We start from the raw sequence: 20,933 nt of genomic DNA on the forward strand, positions 1-20,933 counted from the left end.
CATCCCTGTGTTGACTGAAAGGTAAATTAGTCTGTTGTCTGTAGCTCCTTACATCTTTACCACATCAGCACCACAGTGAATGACTCATTATATGTTTGTGTTCACTGCACATGGTCTTCGTTAGACACCAGACACACACCAGAGTGAATTAGTCTGTTGTTTTGTTTGTTTGTGGGAACAAGAGCTAAATACATAGACCAAACCACATGTGGTGAAATCGCTGTTTGTGTTCTGATCCAGATATCAAGCCTGTCGAAAGTTTAACAGATTATGAATATGATTCACACGATTCACTTTCACAAAGTACCATGTTATGTGGGAATCGCAGCTGTACCTTTGTGCTGTCATGATGGAGTAACAGATTCCACATGGACAGTTTATGAAAGTTCCCTGTAATTAAGGAACGTCTTCAAACCTCTCCCTTGAAGAATGAAAGTGACCTTTAGATGTGCGGTTCTCACCCTGAATGCATCATGGAATTCGATGCACTTATTGACTGATGTGGCTGTGATTTAAATTCCAATGTTCAATTCCCAATATGATCAATGTCTTTGCTCATGCCCTATTAATGTTTACTTATACATGCTTCCTTATTTATCGCCACATATGTGTTGGGTGCAATTTTTTGCAAACTTAAATGCAATTAAAGGTGCACTATGCAGCTTTCCGTCCACTGGAGGGCGCCTATGCAAAACAAATGCGTAGTTTGATGACGCAAAGTGTGAGCGCAGCATCTTGGGAGATGTGGTCTTCTCATCACAGCCGGTGAAAAATAGGACTCGGGCAGAAATCACGTTCATGCATGCGGTTATTAACGTTACTGTAGTCTAAAGCAGAGCAGGACCGAGTGTTATGGACCTGAGCACAGCTGCTGGAGCGATTGTTAAACAAATACCCGCCTTGCGAATACCGGGACTTTTATTATGACGGGACGGGACTCCTTTGCCGGACGCCTGCACAGATCCGCTCTTCCGGTTATGATTTTGAGGTAATGGAGCTCTGTTTATCATATTAGATACATTTAAGTGTGTTTAAAACGATGTTATGACGTTACTCCGTGCGTTCAGTTGTTCACACTGCTAAGAGTAAAGCGCTCCTGCCAAATAAAAGCCGAAACCGAGGGTAACGCAGATATGACGCAATTGACGGGCGACTCTCTCAAATGCAATGCTGCAACGTCCCTGTCCTTAGTTAAAATAGCAATTTTCTCACAATTTACAAATAGTTGGAAACATCTGGGATATTGTAGGTACTCAACTGAACAAAATATATAACACTGGCATAGTGGTTTTTGGATATTTTACTGCAAAAATACTACATAGTTCACCTTTAAGTGGCCTGGTTGACCACAGTTAATGTCCTTTAATTCTGACTTTAACGGTGGGATTCTTTATATTTTGCAATCTGCTTGCATCTGCTCTTAGTTATGGTGGTTTGAAGCTTCTATACACATACCAAAGGCTCCTGACATCTTGATCCATGTTGCTACATTGTTTTTGCGTTGTAGAGAATCACTCAGAGGTTGTCAGAGAATGTGATGGACGCCACACTGCAGGAAGAGTAGAGCAGGAACGAGCATTCACACCGAAAGTGAGTTTGCTGCATCAAAGCAACCAGAAGTCATTCATTTGGGGAAGATAACATACACAAATAACTGACTTAGAGCGGCAATTATCAATAGGGGTGAAGTCAATGGGGATCACATGATCTATCTCCTGTGAAATTGTTGAGGTCATTGTTGAGCAATGTGTTGAGTTCAGGTATTTTTTTTTTTTTCAGTTCTTCAACAGTTCTTCTAACCCCAATTGGATGAGTGTTCGCTTATATTTCTTAAAACAACCGTGTACTAAGACGTATCATGGATATATTTCAGAATTCCATTTTTAAGATTCATCAGGCTCAAATGGTAAAACTGGTTGGGAGGGAACATAAATAATAATTTTCAAACATGAATCAGCACCTCTGAGTCCAGCCCTTAAATTCATCTTTTTGGATGTGCTTGAGTAGACTTTACAGAGTGCTTGACTCCTACAACACAATATCTTGACCTCTCAAAGAAAGTTACATAACAATATATTTCCATCAAGAAGTGCATAATTTTTTTGGTCCTGTATTGACAATGCAAGAGTCAAGCACTCTGTAAAGTCTACTCCAGCACATTCCAAAGACTTTCAATGACTTTAAAGGGGTCCTATTAACAAGCCGTTTGTTGTGGTTCTTGAAAAGGGGATTCTGTTAAATAAAATACACTATATGGCCAAAGTATTGGTATGTTTGGCTTTTTTTTGGTTTACAATAGGGATGGCGAAAACTAAACATTTTCTTGACCGACCACCGATCCTCATTAGCCGGTTGAAACCGGTTAACTGATTAGTTTAAACTATAATGCGGAATTTGAAATAACAGCCGCAAGCCACGTCTGCAATTTCGCAACTCTGTCGCATCTCTCTGCCGCTCTATCTCACACACACACACACACTGTCCCGGCGCTGCCGCCTCCCTCTCACTCACGTCACTTTTTTACAATCCTCTACAGCGCGAAACATGAGACCCGCAAACACGGCGCCGAGGGGCTTGTTTGTAATTGACAAACAAATGGCTCCTTAGTTTCAAAATGGTTTGGGTACAAGGTGACCGCGTTGAAAATAAAGGCATTTGTCTGGCGTTAGAAGCTCATTTGAAACATTTTTCGCGGCTCATTTAAGAAAATGACAGCTCCGAAGAGACGCCGCTTTTAGTTTTACTTATGTGTTACCACTGATATGTAGATGTAATATATTTCCAAATGTAAGCCCATCTTATGCGGAATGCACGCTTTATACTGTCGTCTGCCCTGGCTCTAACCTTGAGTGTTTTAGCCTGTTTACTTTTTGCAAACCTTGTGAGCGCGCAAACCAAAACGCTGTGACCTCGCGCCAAATGTTTTATTGGTTTATTAAGTACAAACAGGCGAGTTATGAGTGTGAGGGATTTGTTCACTTCACACAAAAAAGATTTTGGAATGAGATGGCTAACTGTAGTAGCGTTTAATCCACTGTCTATAATAGCCTAATTAAGAGATCACTTTTTTTTTTTACCGACAACATTGATCGGTTAACGTTGATACATCGGTCATCGGTTAACATCCCTAGTTTACAAATATTTGCATGGCAAGGGTAAACACTTTGTAAAACGTCAAGACTACGGATATCTCTGCTTTATTTTTGGAGTCACATAAAACTATTCTAAGCGACATGTGGATTTACAAAAAACAAAAACAAAAAAAATAATAATAGATTTTATTTTTAACACACTTTTCATTGCAAAGAATCTCAAAGTGCAACAATGGAAAAGGGAAAAAATAACAACAACAACAACAACAAAAAAGAATAACAAGTAAAAATAAAGAATAAAACAAACAATCAACCAACACATAACAGTTAAAAGCTTTTCTGAACAGAAAACAGAGCTGATGGTGGAAGTATCGGTAAGCTCCAGTACACTGTGGTCCACTCCATGTATTACACGTCTCCCAGCGCTAGAGGCTCTATTGCCACATATCCCAATTCGGCAGTGTCCTGATGCCGTCGTTGAGGCATGACAGCTGAGGATCAGATGGAGAGGATTGCTGCAGCACCATGCAGGAGGCAAACAAGGTTTTCCGGGCACTTCTGTGGACACACCGGGGTCGGCACAAAAGTCCAAGCCGTTCCAAGGCCGCGATGTAAGACGGAACAGTGACGCAGCCGAGACTCAGCAGCCGAGAAGCGGAACATCCCAACAACATGCCGGACGCCGCTGACGCTAGCCTGGTACAAACGCCACAAATCATCCGGCAACTCAGCCACCATGCAGCTCAAACCCGAGGGAGACCACCAGTGAGCAGCCGACACAGAGAAGAGAGAGCAACATGAAATGTCCTTCAAACCATCAGCAACAGTCCCAATTGTAGCTCTGACTGTTAGACTAGTCACAATCATAATAAAATTAAATCTAAATCTAAATCTAAAAGCGGCGAACAGACAACACCAGCGTCCTCTCCCCCACGTTACTATAGGGGAGCAACTTCCACGGCCAAAGGTGTATAAAATGAAGCACCTAGGCAAGGCATGCAGACTGCTTCTACAAACATTTGTGAAAGAATGGGTTGCTCTCAGAGCTCAGTGCATTCAAGCGTGGTACTGTGATAGGTTGCCACCTATGCAATAATCCATTCATGAAATTTTCTCACTACTAAATATTCCACAGTCAACTGTCAGTAATATCAAAGTGGACGCCATTGGGAACAACAGCAACTTAGGTACAGAGTGGTAAAATCACAGAACTGGTTCAGCGCATGCATAATGTGCACAAGTCACTTTCTGCAAAGTCAATTGATACAGATCTCCAAACTTTGTGTGGCCATTAGATTAGCTCAAGAACAGTGCATAAAGAGAAAGAGAGCTTCATGGAATGGATTTCCATGGCTAAGCAGCTGCATCCACGCCTTACATCACCAATTGCAATGCAAAGCGTCGGATGCAGTGGTCTAAAGCACGCTGCCACTGGACTCTAGAGCAGTGGAGACATGTTCAATGGTTTGAGAACACACTTCTCTGTCTGGCAGTCTGATGGACTAGTCTGGGTTTGGAGGTTGTCAGGAGAACGGTACTTTTCTGACTGCATTGTGTCAAGTGTAAAGTTTGGTGGAAGGGGGATTGTGGTGTGTGGTTGTTTTTCAGGGTCTGGGCATGGCCCCTTAATTCCAGTGAAAGGAAACCTTAATGTTTCAGCATACCAAGACATTTTGGACAATTTCATGGACAACTTTGAGCCAGGCGTTTTTGTCCAACATCAGTGACTGACCTCACAAATGCGCTTGTAGAAGAATGGTCAAAATTTCCCATTAACACACTGCTTAACCTTATGGAAAGCCTCCCCCAGAAGAGTTGAATCAGTTATAACTGCAAATGATGGGCCAACTCTATATTAAACCCTACGGAATAAAAATGGTCATTAAAATTCATGTGCATGTAAAGGCAGGCATCCCAAAACTTTTGGCAATTTAGTGTATCTCCCTTTGGATTGGACTTTGAGCTTTGTAACCTTGCAGATATGTTTTTATGCTCAAACAGCAACATTACACACAGACTAAATTTGAAAACGGGGAAAAGCGTAATAGAACCCCTTTAAGGTCTGGACACAGACCATTCTTTTACAAGTTGAGCCTGATGAATCTTGGCTTTGTCATCCTGGAATATGACCATGATAGGTCTTCCTACATGGTTGTTTAAGAAATGAAAAGCTACACACTCCATCAATTAGGGTTAGAAGAACTGTTGCCAAACGTATAACATGCTAGAAGCATAATAATTACAGCAATAATGATCCAGTCATATACTATTGCCTATTTAAATTCAAACAGATTGACTTATTGTATCGTAAACCCTGTTATACACACACACACACACACACACACACACACACACACACACACACACACACACACACACACACACACACACACACACACACACACACACACACACACACACACACACACACACACACACACACATATATATATATAGCCCATCCTCTGATGGTAACTTCCAACAGGATAATGCACCATGTCACAAAGCTTGAATAATTTCAAATTGGTTTCTTGAACGTGACAATGAGTTCACTGTACTAAAATTGCCCCCACAGTCACCAGATCTCAACCCAATAGAGCATCTTTGGGATGTGGTGGAACGGGAGCTTCGTGTCCTGAATGTGCATCCCACAAATCTCCATCAACTGTAAGATGCTATCCTATCAATATGGGCCAACATTTCTAAAGAATGCTTTCAGCCCCATGTTGAATCAATTCCATGAAAAAAAACGAGTGCCTGGAGGCGTATCGTGTGGGCGGAGCTAAAGAATGACGAATGCGCACAAAGCGGTGACGTCCTCAAGCGTGGAGAAACCCATGGCTATCGATCCAGAGGCTGAAATAAATTGAACAGGAGAAACAGCAACAGCAGGACGTCCGTCTCTGTGGTATGTACTGTATTTAGTGGCCTGTCAACATTTGTGTGTGTTTACTCGCAGTTTATGAGGACATGATTCGGTTTATGGACTATTGTATGCGACTAAACCTTAGGAGTAGCAAGCAAAACGGTTTTGTACGTCAGACTAGAGTAACGTTATACATAGAACAACAATGGAGTAACCATTAGTAAGTGCATTTGAATGACGAAGCATGCGATCGTGTCGTTTACTGATGTTTACTCACGCGACGATAAGCAACAGCATAGACATTTGAAGCAGTTTTACTCACCGGCTGCTTCCAATGCAGGACCGAACCTTTATCGCTAGGACCGCTCCGTCAAAAACACACTTCTTTGGTATGATTTGGTGAAGTCCTGTGACAGCAGAGAACGTGGAAATCCACTTTGCGACGCGACTGAAGAATGTTGTGAAGCTTCCTGTCATTTCTGCGTTCAAATCGGTTCAAATGCACCGCTGCCTTCCCGGAATGCTGTGCTGAAGCGTTGAAGTCGCTTAATGTCAAAGTGGAGGAATGAAGTGGAGCGCGGCGCGGACTATAACCGACATAAGTGTTCACGGACGACTGGATCTGCACCTGAGCGAGTGTTTATGGGCGTGCATTTCCTCTCTCGCTCTAGTCACACGCGCGCGCACCCTACCGGGAGAAGAGCCGTACGGCCCATACAAGGACCTTCCGCTCTATCGACGTCAAGCCGACCCATACTCGAAAAAAACTCTCCGAAACTTGTGAGAAACCGGAAGGAGTATTTTTGACACAGAAATACTCTATCAAACGTCCAACATTAGTTTTTGAAACTTTGTCTATGTTTAGGATGGGAATCCAAGTCTTTAACAGTGTAAAAGGCTCAATATGCATGAAACAGCATTTCACCCCCCCTTTAATAAAAGTATTAATTTCTTTTAAAAACATGGAATAACCTCACACTTTGGAATTGTATTTTAAATCACAGTGAGTAATGAGAACATAATACGCATCAGGTTTAAGAATAATGGGCCTAAAATGTTGTGGTACATTTAATTTTGGGCTAATGTGCTTAATTGTCTTGAAAATATATATATTTTAAAATCCTGAAGAATCTTAATAACCCTGAAATAGGCCTCATTGTCATTATATACATTAAATTTTTATACGTTTTTTCTTTTAATTTTAGGGGTGAAATGTGATCTGGGCATGTTGTGAGATTCACCCAGATGTGTCGAGAGATGAGAGGGCAGGATGTGGAACAGCATTAGATACACGCACGCAGTGACTGATTACTCCCGTGGGACTGTCCGGCATGTCATTTGGCATTTGTAGTTTGTACCTCCATCATCAGAGGAAGGAGAAGCAATACGATCACAGAGTCACAGAGGACGCTCACATAAACATTTCTGCTATTAGCTAAACTAATACAAACACAGAATGGCTAAACAACCAGCCCTATACACAAACATGCCAAACCGAATGAACAATTTACATTTAAACAAAAAGCTCCAATTCATCCAAAAGCAAAACAGCCTGGAATACCTGTTTGAGCGTGAGCATATCACAAATAAACAGATGGAGTGTATTTCCATCATGGAGCACAATAGAAGAGCTCTTTCTGTTCCAAGAGAAGAGGAGAGCATCTTGAGTGTAGTGCTGTTTAATAAACAACTCGTGCTTCCAACCTGCTCTCATCCCTCTCTCTCCCCTTCTCTTCATTCTGAAATTCGTGACACGGGAAGATGAGTTACGTTCATTGTGACATCAATTTAATAAACTTCAGATTGCAAAAAGTATAAAGCTTAAATAATCACAGATCTCAAACTGGAATGTGTTGCCGGTCTGTATGGATCCATAAATTAAACGAATAACAACTAAATGTGTGTGAACGATAAAGTGAAAAGATAATATATATTTTACCATGATAACCAGTTTCTGCTGCTGTAGCATTGCAGTATCTGTCATCTTATTCATCTATCTATCTATCTATCTATCTATCTATCTATCTATCTATCTATCTATCTATCTATCTATCTATCTATCTATCTATCTATCTATCTATCTATCTATCTATCTATCTATCTATCTATCTATCTATCTATCTATCTATCTAACTACCTACCTACCTACCTGTCCGTACGTCCGTCCGTCCGTACGTCCGTCCATATCTATCTATCTATCTATCTATCTATCTATCTATCTATCTATCTATCTATCTATCTATCTATCTATCTATCTATCTATCTATCTATCTATCTGTCTGTCTGTCTGTCTGTCTGTCTATCTGTCTATCTATCTATCTATCTATCTATCTATCTATCTATCTATCTATCTATCTATCTATCTATCTATCTATCTATCTATCTATCTATCTATCTATCTATCAATAGTTCTTCTATTTTATAGCAGACCATACCTATCCATAATTATCTATGATTGTTTTGCAAAAGGTTGTCACTGCAATTTCGATTTTGTAATGCAGTGAAACTAACGCATATTTTTGAATGATAAAGTGAACATGATTAATAATTTCTTTCTATCATGACTAAGAGGGTAGCCAATAACGAAATATAAAATAAGCTGTCTTACAAACTAAAACAACTAGAGTGGCCCAGAGTTTATCAATTCACAACTTTACTCCCAAACACCCTGAGGGCGGTTAGTGCAGCATCACACAGCTGTGTTGACATCTCCTTAACACTTTCCATCCGCTCCACTAAATTAGAGCGGCCACAAATATAAACAATTTGCATTTATTTTACTTCCCGGATCGGTTCAACAACCTTGGTGTCTATCAGGAAATGCGATAATATGTGATAATACGCGGAGGAGTGGACAGTTGCGGGGAGACTTTAAATGGGCTGAGGCAAAGGGGAGGGAGCGCGTGAGGTAGAGTCTCTCAGCTCGCGCTCATCTTCAGTCAGTCCATCGCGCGCTTGTTCACTGTCCGCAAGAGCACCGCTACAGCCACTGCTGGTAGACTAGAATCTTACAAATAGTCTTAAATTAAAGGAGGAAAACGTCAAGACTTCTGACATCTCTGCTGTATTTTTGGAGTCACATAAAACTATTCAAGCGACATGTGGATTTACAAAATTTTGCTTTGTGTGGCTGTTTTGGTTTACTCAGGTAAGTTTTTTTTTTTTTTTTTTTCTCAGTCAGACAAACGGAGCTTCTTTCTGGGTATCATGTATCACGTTTTGCAGTAATAACTGTATCATGTTTTACAGTAATAGCCGCTTTATGTTTTACAGTAATAGGCTAACTAGTATTTCAAGGCTGAATATGGCATGGCTATTTTTCCCATTATCTCTGCGGAAGCTTAATGATGCCATGTGTCATTCATAATAAGTGCATTTTGGGCTTTTACAAATTAACGTATAATTACCTTTGTTTCATAAAAGGAACATATTACAGTTTTTGAAAGTCTTCATACAGATTAAGTTCACTTATTTGTTGATAGGCCTATGTTATATAAATCGTTTAATCAAATTATGAGTAGACTGACCATTGTGTTGTCAAATAATTATGAGGTTTGTCATATTAGGCTAGGCTATATAAAATATTACACAAAATAATAATGAAAAGTATTATTTCACATGTATATCATGTTTAAATTTTACTGTTTACTTTTAAGATAAAGATTAATTTACAATGTAATTATACTTCACAATGGTTGATAATATTACCATGAGTAAATATTAATGCAAGCATGCTCCTTTCTACTGCATTGTTAAGATCTGAATGTCTGAATGAAATCAAAATGAACTCTATTTACTTTGGCGCATTACTAGTCTTGTGGTGAACCATAAACCATGCAGGTCAATCTGCAGGACAAAAAAAGTCAAAAATAGATTTTTTTTTTTTTTTTTTTTAGATTTTTTAGAACCTTTTCTGATGATGTCAGTTTGGCATCTTGGGCAGAACACTCCTCTTCAAGAAGGAGGTGCACTAAAATCAAGCCCCTCCCTTTTTTGTCACTCAGCATTAATTTTAATTTGGAAATATTCCTCAATATTGAAGAAAATTTTGTCAAACTTTAGCTTTATGTGGACAATATGACACAAAGTGTTATTTGGCTAAATATATGCATGGTTTTGGTTTAAAGAAACATCACATTCACAACTATGCTACTGGTATGCAGACCAGTAGCATAGATGTGAATGTGATGTTTCTTTAATACAACAGCTCTTAGTGTTTCAGATTAAAAAAAAAAAAAAAAAAAGACTTGTTATTAAGGAAAATTGTTCCAAAAGGAGCCAAATCGCGAACTCTGATCTGAATCCACACACACGCACAGACAAGTAAACAGTAAACATTCCACTGCTGTTGGACTGTATATCAGCACTATTGGAACACCGCTCAGCCAATCAAATCTGATGACCAATGCTAAATATGCTATAAATGAGTGTGTTACATATTTAATTTTAAATAATCTCTTAAATGTATATTTTTCAATCTATTTTAAAAGCATCACAATGAACTGGGCATGCAGTTCATTACTCAAATTACACATGTATCAAAAGCGTCACAGTTCCCAAACAATGTATTAAGTTTCACTACGGAAAACTTCACAGATGTTGACATTCATGGTGAGTGGGCTGTTTCTTTGCAAAACATCTGGATAAATGAGTCACCGACAGTGTGTGTGGAGCTGAAGCGAGAGATTAAGTGTTAGAGTGTGGCACTATGAAACTCTTCTTCTGAAATCACAGCCGCTTTATTGCACAAAGCTTTTTAATTATTATGAGTTATGTCATTTTGTTTCTAATCTGCAGTATGATCTGTGACACTGAAAAATCGTTGTGGCTTGTTGGTTGCTCTGATCATAGAGTTTATTGATTTTATGGCAATACATTTGTATAATGGGGAATGAAACCTTTGTTCAGATGTAGTGAGTCATATATGCTCTGATATCCTGTCACTTTGCATGCATTAGAATAAATAGTCCTATGGGAGTTGCAATGCTTTACTGCTATTAGACTACTATACTTTGATATTTGTATAAACATACTCATACTGTCTGTTATATGATGAGATGACCCTGAGCTTGTTGTTCTGTACAGACTTAACTTCTAATGATATTCAGAGCTAGTCGAGAACTGGAGTCTCTTCAAAGAGCATGACTGTTGGCTTTGGGTCAGTTTTAGAGCTTAGATGGAGAGTTGGTTGGTTTACTATCAGTATTGAGGGCTCGTTTCACATCCCAAAAAAATGTCTGATCTTACAGTGTGGTTGGTGGCTGTGAAATTGGTGTTTTCTTACCATGCTTGATAGATAACTCAGTTATTATGACTGTAGCTGCCATGAATGGGTTGTTGTGGTGGTTTTAGAAGGTTTGGTGCTACACACTCAGATCAGAGCCAGTTTCCGTTGGCCTTCACAATCCTCTTCACTACCTCACCAAAGCATACAGTGATTGATTGCTTTGCATTCTGATGTACACTCAGAAATAATCTTGAAATAAAATATAAATCCCTCCCAAAAAGCTAATTTATTGCTCCACTTTCTCCCCTTACCGTTGTAACCCAATAAGGTCACAATCCAGGATGTCCAAGAAGGATTCTCTGTTGAAAAAACTGCATATGTTGGTTTAGGTATGTTTTGAAGCATGGCTGCTAGTTTGAGCTGGTTTATGCTGGTCCTTAGCTGGGGTAAGCTGGTTAAGTGCTGGTCCTAAACTGGTCCTAAGAAACTAGTTCCAGCTCAGGACCAGCTTATAACCAGTGCAGGACAGACTTATAACCAGCTCAGGACCAGCTTAAACCAGTGCAGGACAGACTTATAACCAGCTCAGGACCAGCTTATAACCAGTGCAGGACAGACTTATAACCAGCTCAGGACCAGCTCAGGACCAGCTAAGGACCAGCTTAAACCAGCTCATGCCAGCTGACATGCTTCAAAATATACCAAAACAACATGTGCTATTGTTTTTTTTTTTTTTTAACAGGGTCCTACCTGCTTGACAACTGACCAGTCATTTAGTGATCTCAGTAGTAGGTTGTTGGTCAAATAGGATTTTTGTAAGTGTAATATTTTAGCTGTGTTTTATTTAAACGAGATGCAGTTCTCAAATAATTAAGATGCAACATCCCAGAGAGCTTTAGCACACTAATAGTCAAACTGGTAAAGCTGAATACATTTTAGCCCCACCGAAATTACCCGGAACAATTTTTTTTTTTTTTTTTTTTTTTTCAGGAACTATTTTCCCCTCAGACTTGCTGCTGTCTGTGTTTCCATCGCGGTCTAAAGTACAGTGAAGATTAGTCCCGTCACGTAGGACTGTGCACAAGTCTTTCCAGAGCCCTCTGGATATCGTCCTTGGCAAATAAACATAAATAAAGCCAGAAGCCTTGTTGTCGGCCAGTCTGTCGTTTTTTTTTTAAAACTCCATTGTTGATTTGAATAGCAAACTCCACACACTGCACGGCGCAGAATTTTAGCTTGAAATAAAATGCTGCATGAGGTCAACCAATCAGCATGTTCAGCGCCCAAGTCCTACCCCCAAAAGTTCCTGAACTTTGAAAAAGTACTACCTCACAAGCAGGACCGTTTTGAGGGGGCAATTTTTACCCGGAACTTTATTTAGACCCCGGTTCCTGCGGTTGAAACACACAGCGTACCACCGCCACGGTGGAAACGTGGCTTTAGTCTGATCAGGGTCTTGTGGATGTGTGTAATATCTTCATAGATGGGAAGGAAGGAGGCGGGAACCGGCGAACGTTCAACAACTTTAATTCCAAATAAATAAACAAAACGAAAGTAAACCACGGGCAGCCCCTCACGGACGACTGCCCACCAACACATAACAAAACTCAACATAAAATCCAGCCCTGGTCCTCTCTCGTCCTCCGCTGCCTTCGCTCCTCCGTTTATGCTCCCGTCTCTTGGCCGCGAGACGAGACCGGTGTGTCACGCAGCTGGTACTCATTACCACTCGTCACCGGCCGCTCTCGTGGTCCCTTGCCACGCTGCTTGCCACACCACAATGTGATACCACATAAATTAAAGAAGGTTAACTTTCCTTAAAGCGAAAATTGTGTTATCTTTTACTCACACTCATGTATTTCTAAATCTCTGACATCTTTCTTCTGTTGAACACAAAAAGGATTTTTGGGTGTAGGAAATGTAAGTCATGAAACATTCTTCAAAATATCTATCTGTTCTGCAGAAGAAAGAAATGCATCCAGGTTTTTTGGCTAATTATTCCTTTAACACAGACTAGTTGACTAGTTATTCCGACAGCCTATCTATTTGATTATGAACAAATGTTTTGCCCTTTATTATTGTGATCTAAGCAGGTTGTTGAAATACAATTTCCTCATCTTAGTTCTTTTTTTTTTCTCCATATTTTATATCCTATTTTATGGCCACTCTGCTCACTCCTATGAGACTTATTATACGCCTTAACCGATAAAGTGGAAGAAAAAAACGTACCATCTGTCATGAAATTTATGTTTGGATTCGACTAGTGCTTCTTCCTATCCTAACATGTATGTTCTGTGTGGCAGAAACTAAGAGGCATGTCCTGCAAGACTACCAGAAGTCTGATGCCGTGCGCTTGGTCACGCCACCTGATGTGTCCTACATGTCCAAAGGCCGCAAGATGAGCGTGGAAAAGTGTGCACGTCGCTGTACCCGCAACAGGAAGCTTCAGTTCACCTGCAGGTACATAGGTCTACAAAGGTTAAAGCACAGAGAACCTCCACCTTACACGTGACCACAAACAGCCAAGCTGGAGTTCTAAAGAGTGTCTAAATAAAAGGAGCACACTCCCAAGTTGCTGTTTCCAAAAAAGCTGATTCGATATAGCATTGGATTGGCTAATTGTGAACAGCACAGCATGAGAGGATGCAGCTGGAATCTATTTCACCAGTGGAAATCGAACATCAGCAGTCCCAGTATTTCCTATTTTGATGTTTCAGGTCAATGACCTCTGGTTACTTCTGCACAGAAAGAAAATGCAGCTCTGAGATAGATATTGCTTGAAGTTGCATGACATTTGATCTTTAGCTCTTGCAATGCTTTCATTTTTTTGGAGGCATCACCTGACTTCCAAACATGAAAATTGGACAACAGATGCTTTATGCAATGCTCTACATGATAATAATATCTACTGATGACCATTACGTGTTTTCATTCAAGGTTCACAATCATCATTTTTGTCACCATCATCTTGTTCTCATAAGCTTAACACCATTTAATGAATAACATATGCCATGTATCTTTGCAGAGCATTCAGCTTTGATCAAACAAGTGCAAAGTGTCATTTACTGTCATACGACAGTCTCACCAATGGTGTCCGCATGGAGAATGACTTCAACTTCGACCTATATGAAAAGAAAGGTAAACCTGCAAAAACCATGCTATTTTCACTTATTTGCACTTAAGTTTGACATCATTTAGACCAGGGAGTAGTTCTTATAGGTATGCACAATATATCAATTACATGCAACTATATGTCAACTAACTCTCATTAGAGCATGAGTAGACAGTAGTAGATTGTTAGGTTAGGATTAGGTGTTAGGGTTAAAATAAGATCACAGGCATTTGCAAAGTTACTTATAGTCGGTAGAATGTCTGTTGCAGGACCATCAAAATAAAGTGTTCACGGATATTAAACAGTCTACTAATACTGTAATGAGAGTGAGTTGAAATGCATTTGCAAAGTCACTTAAGAGTTTGCAGAATGTCTAAAGTGGACCAATGAAATAAAGTACTAGAGAGAAAGGTAATTTCATTATTAATATTCATTATTCTTTTCTATACCAGGTTTCAAAAGCATTGAAGTACTGTTATCAATCATATTCACTGTGATTTTCTTTTCTTTTTTTTCTTAATGTCTGATGTCACTTAGGGTTGAGTATTGTTCGCATTTTAACTGGTGCCAGTCCCAACGGTACCTTTATTTTGGTACTTTAGGCATGTTTATCTTATAGATTAGTTTAATAATCAAAAATCATGTCTAATTCAGTGAAATCATGAAATATATACAATTTAACAAACATGTATAACAGTTCAACAAAACTTTCATTGAGGGCCCGATTATTTTTTAGCATATTCTATATATATATATTTTTACAAATTCTGTTTTCTGGATTATATTGTAATGGTTTAAATACATTTTAACAAACAAAAAACATGTCTAAATAATGTATTTAATTAATAAAAATAAAAAAAACATTTTAATAATACTGTAAAAAAATCTTTATACTGTTAAAATTAAAACTTGGAAGAAATGTTTTGATCATAGATTATTATGAGTTTTTGCATTATTATTACGTTAAGTATCTAAATTATACTGTACATCAGTAATATACAGCTCTGAAAAAAATTAAGAGACCGCTTAACATTAATTTCTCAATGTTAAGTGGTCTCTTAATTTTTTTTCTTGAGCTGTATTTGTCAAGTTAAACCGAAGACCTTTGAGTTTCTGTGTGTTTATGACATGGCCATGAAACTGTACAATACTGATGAATTGACTCTCAGAGTGGCTCTGGAGATGAAGTTCAAGCATTCATGTCCACATATAACGAGACGACAGAGGCTGAAAACAGCGCGAGCATCACGCGTGCTTTTAATTCATTTACAGAGACAAGCAGGATTTGTAGTTGCCTAAAATATCAGTTACTTATCAAGCATAAAATGTCTATATCACATCAATACCAAGACATCTGGAGTTAAAGATTATGGCAGGATCTGTCACTGAGGGGTTTTATAATATGAAGAGCTGTTGTCAAAGGATTAATTAAGTTTCAGTGTGAATTAATGTGAGATCAGTGTCCATGTGATGATGACACACTCACACACACACACACACACACACACACACACACACACACACACACACACACACACACACACACACACGCACACGCACACACATCCACCATCATGATGAGGATGACACAGCAACATGAGTCTCGTTTTAAGTCACTTGACGTAAATGCCCCTCTGTTTACTTCTACTTCTAATAGTACTGCAGATTATATGAAGTCTTGCCTTTATGACTTGACATTTATCAAATCAACTCATGTTTATGTAGCATTTTACCCCAAAACGTAAAGATCAGGCTAATTTCTGTTGACTTTGGTCTATATGTATTACTGCTGACAAGTGCGTTTAAAAGTGACATTTATAGACTTTTGGCAACCTAGGTTCAACATAATATAAAATGTTATGCTTTTATTTAGCAAGTGTACATTAAATTGATAAAAAGTGACAGTAAAAACATTTACAATTTTTTTATTTCAAATAAATGAACTAAATGAAGCTCTTTTGAACATTCTATTCATCAAAGAATCCTAAAAAAAATACAAAATATATTAAGCAACTGTGATGATAACAATACATGTTTCTTAAGCACCAAATTAGTATATTAGAATGATTTCTGAAGGATAATGTGGCACTGAAGTAAAGGCTACTGAGCTTTGCCACCACAGCAATAAATTACATTTTTCAAGTAATTTAAACAGAAAAAAGTTATTTAAAATTGTAGTAATATTTCATAATATTACTGTTTTTATTGTATTTTTAGTCCAATAAATGGAGCCTTGTTGAGCATTTAGATTTAGATTTTAGATTTGACCATTTTTTACTGCCCCCAAAAAGCATGTCTTAAACCAGATGCTAACTGGTAGATTGCGTGAAAATGATCTGGTTGCAGTTCTGATATTTGTGTGTCGTCAGTACATCACGTGCAGAACTGTCCACTCCCACCTAGGGTTGGGTACCGAAACCAGGACGGTGCCAATGTAGCACCGGTACCAATATAACCGGTATGTACCGGACCGAATCAGAACGCAGATTTTGCTTCCTCATTTTAGTGCCGTCCACTCCACGCTTTGGCTGGCGTTGAGCCACAGACAGACGCGTTCAGCACTCGTCACATATCACAACGATTCAGTGTTTTCAACCACATCATGTTTATTTTAGGGTTTAGACAATAAAATGCACAGAAGTAGCATCAAAAACACGCTGATGTCTATGGAAGTGGCAATAACTCCTTTCTGACAGTTATAATTTGACTGGGTTTTATTCATATCAGACACACATTGTATAAGTTACTAGCGTACTTTATTCTTCTCCGAGTTCACCGGTCACTTACGTTCATGTATTTCATGAGACGAGAATGAATTTAATGTCATCAATTGTCGTTTTTGTGGTTCTTTTTTTTAAAGTATCAGTTCAGACACCATTTAGGCACCGGTACCGTATTAAAAATACCGTTTAGCACTGGAATTGTAAAAAACCCAAACGATACCCAACTCTATACTCCCATCTGAGCTTTTTTGGAATTGAGCTCTCACGTTAATTTGCCCTGTTTAGTAAATCTTGCCCTTAAGCCCAGGATAGACTGCGTGGTTTACATCTGTCTCAGGTGACGGCCATTGTCACAGAATTGCGACCAAAGATAGTCTACGATAATTTTCTGACAGTGTCAGCAATTTAGCACACTCATCGTGCAGTGTGTTTTCTGCTACGGCCTGCGTCTACCGACCAGCCAATAAAAATGTGACATGTAATCAACGTGACATGGCACTAAAACGTAAAAATGCTTACCTCAAGCTCTTTTCCCTTCCTCTTTCGCCATGTCCTCTTTTTTCAGCACACATACAAACTACAGCTGCCAAAGAGTGATTCATCATGCTCTTTTTGTTTACCACTAGTGCATGCTGATGACATTTTATTATTCTATACTAACTTGCATTGTAGCTTACGAGTCAATAGGTGTCATCATCGCACAGTCTACATGGATGTCGTACCCAAGTTTAATAGATCCATGTCGCACAGTGGGATTTGGAATTATATACGATTGCTTATATGATTGCTGAAATTGTGCAATGTATCCCAGGCTTTAGAGACTTTAGAGAAGTGGTAAAATAATTAAAATTTAACGTGACTTCAGAAACTACAGAAGCTTACACTATTGCCTAACATATTTAGAGTAGATGATAGGTTTCGTGTCTTGAAATGTCAACAAAAAAAAACTGTTTGCACATAAAGATTATTGCATTATCTAAGGTGTGCATGCCTGTTGTCTTTTAGACTTCATGAGAGAATGCATCATCGGCAATGGACTCAACTATAAAGGAAAGAGATCAGTGACCAAGAGTGGAGTCCAGTGCCAACTTTGGAATTTCCAAAAACCACATCAACACAAGTAAGTGCTTACTAACTCTCTTTTCCTCCCATTCTTGATTCGGTCTCTCTCTACGGGCAATTAAATCAGATACCCACTATGTGCATTTCTGTGGCTATCAAAAGTTTTGTGGAGAGCAGATAGCGGTTAAGATCTCCTTGGTATGTTTCAGTTTGTTTATTTATGCACAAATTACATTATTAGATAGCTAATGGCAAAACAGACTTGATGAGTTATAAAAATCCTCATTAGCCTCTAATGATGATGAATGTGCAAGTTTATGTATGATGTCTGTCTTACTGGCTTTGATGCGTTAGAGGGTTCTTGCTATGTGACAGTAAGTGCAACTCAACGATTCTCAGAAGTGGAACGCCGACGGAGACAATTAGGTCAATGGCAGGAATGCCAACAAAAGGCCAGGAGGTTAAAACAATTGCTTCCGTTCTTGCATGGCCAAAAATAGAAGTTTTTGTACAATTATTCCTATGCATAAATATTCAATGCAAGTGTACCCAAAATATACATTTTTGTATACACTAACATCTAAAAATAAACACTGAGAAGCCATATGCAGCCTAGAACTGATGTCATGTTTGGAGGATTTGAGGGTTTGTGCATAAGTAGGAGTTTGACAGAAAGCAGCACAAGGCTAAGATAAGATACCTAATGCAGAACACGTCTTTGATACAAGTTCATTAGGGACACCACATGGGGCTTTTGGTTTACTTCCTTTACAGCAAGTCGATACGAGATATCTGCCCTGTATTAGGCATTTACAAAAGTTTCATGCACTTTTTTTTAATCTTAAAAATGTGATACCTTTCAAAGACCTTGACCCTACCACCAACTTCCCAACTCTGGATATCTTCCTCTCTATCCTCTTTTTCCTTCTGCTCTTTTTTATCTCTCTAATGGACATCAGCTCAGTTTTAAAGCCAGCTTTTGATATGCTTGCCTCTGAAACATCACAGGCATGTTTTATCGGCTCAAGAAGCCAATGGACCTGAACGTTTTGAAATACCGAACAGGCCTGTAGGTCAGCTAATTTGTCACAGATTGCCTTTTTATCTGTATTCATCAATCATCATGAACATGGCTAATTTGTGTTGTGAATTGCACACAAGATAATTACCGGTTAGCTTAAGGCAATGATTTATGAATGGTTTGCAAATATTTGCAAGGGTAAAATACATTGTGCAACTATTTGCATTTACACTATATTGCCAAAAGTATTGGGACACCCCTTAAAATCATTGAATTCATGTGTTCCAATCACGTCCATGGCCAAATGTGTATAAAATCAAGCACCTAGGCATGGGCACTGCTTCTACAAACATTTGTGAAAGAATGGGTCACTCTCAGGAGCTCAGTCAACTCAGTGATGTGTGGTGCCGTGATAGGTTGCAATAAACCATTTGTGAAATTTTCTCACTACTAAATTTTCCACGGTCAACTGTTGAGGTTGTAGTGGTATTATAACAAAGTTAAAACTATTGGGAACAATAGCAACTCAGCCAGAAAGTGGTAGGCCATGTAAGTCACAGAGCGGGGTCACCGCATACTGAGGCACACTGTGCACCACTTTCTACAAAGTCAATAGCTACAGACCTCCAAATTCCAAATGGCGTTCATATTAGCTCAAGAACAGTGAGTAGAAAGCTTCATGGAATGGGTTTCTATGGCCGAGCAGCTGCAGTGCAATGCAATCACCAAGTGCAATGCAAAGCATAAGATGCAGTGGTGTAAAGCAGGCCGCTACTGGACTCTAGCAGTGAGATGTGTTCTCTGCAGTGACGAGAACTTTTCTGGGACCAGTCTGGGTTTGGGGGTTGTCAGGAGAACAATACTCACCTGACTTCATTGTGCCAAGTGTAAAGTTTGGTGGGGGAATGAGGTGTGAGGTTGTTTTTAGGGTGTGGGCTTGGCCCCTTAGTTTCAGTGAAATGTTTCAGCATACCATGACATTTTGGGCAATTTCATGCTCCCAACATTGTGGGAACAGTTTGGGGATGCCCATTCCTGTTCCATCATGACTGCACACCAGTGCACAAAGCAAGATCCATAAAGATATGCATGGGCAAATTTGGTGTGGATGAACTTGACTGGCCTGGTCCTTACCTCAACCCAGTAGAACAGCTTTGGTATGAATTAGAGCAGAGACTGTGAGCCAGGCCTTATTGTCCAACATCAGTGCCTAACCTCACAAATGTGCTTCTAGAAGAATGATAAAAATTCCAATAAACACTAAACCTTGTGGAAAGCATTGCCAGATTGAAGCTGTTGTTATAACTGCATGGCAAACTCCATATTAAACCCTAAAAAATTAAGAATGGGATGTCATTAAAGTTCATGTGGATGTAAAGTCATGCGTCCCAAAAAGTTTTTCAATATTGTAGCAGCCTCTCAGAATTGAATAGTATGAAATGAATAGTAACTTAAAAAGAAATAGGTTTAAAATGATGAGCACTTACAGTAGATGAAGATACTAATCATATTGGTGGCCTAACAAAAGCTGTTCTATATGGGGTGTGTCACTATATCACATGACTAGGCATATACTACTAATCCATTAGGTTTAGAAACTTTTGGTTTTTAAAATAAATGGATTATTGGATAACAAAAAAAAGTCTGCAAATGTAGTGTTCTGCAAAGGCAATGGGGGCATTAATATAACCAATAACAAACGCTCTTAAAACAACAACGTCATAATAAGAGTAGCCCGGCTAGTTTTTGACCTTCTCTGGCCAAAAGCTTTATACTACCCCATTCTCATGCCAAAACCATTATTTGTCTACATGCATTTGTTGGTTTAAG

General features: G+C 39.0%; 1 protein-coding gene across 1 annotated transcript in view; it reads left to right on the forward strand.

Annotated features, from left to right (window-relative positions):
• The first annotated feature begins 8,872 nt into the window (after nucleotides 1-8,872).
• The window catches only part of hgfb (hepatocyte growth factor b), a 35,989-nt gene continuing 23,928 nt past the window's right edge, over nucleotides 8,873-20,933 (forward strand). Inside the window, exons 1-4 of the mRNA XM_067420150.1 lie at nucleotides 8,873-9,106; nucleotides 13,489-13,645; nucleotides 14,211-14,323; nucleotides 18,026-18,140. Of these exons, the coding sequence (XP_067276251.1) occupies nucleotides 9,058-9,106; nucleotides 13,489-13,645; nucleotides 14,211-14,323; nucleotides 18,026-18,140 (434 nt within the window). The 5' untranslated portion in view covers nucleotides 8,873-9,057. The remainder of the gene's footprint in view (nucleotides 9,107-13,488; nucleotides 13,646-14,210; nucleotides 14,324-18,025; nucleotides 18,141-20,933) is intronic.

Source organism: Pseudorasbora parva, chromosome 16 (genome assembly GCF_024679245.1).
Source record: "Pseudorasbora parva isolate DD20220531a chromosome 16, ASM2467924v1, whole genome shotgun sequence".
Classification (NCBI taxonomy): domain Eukaryota; kingdom Metazoa; phylum Chordata; class Actinopteri; order Cypriniformes; family Gobionidae; genus Pseudorasbora; species Pseudorasbora parva.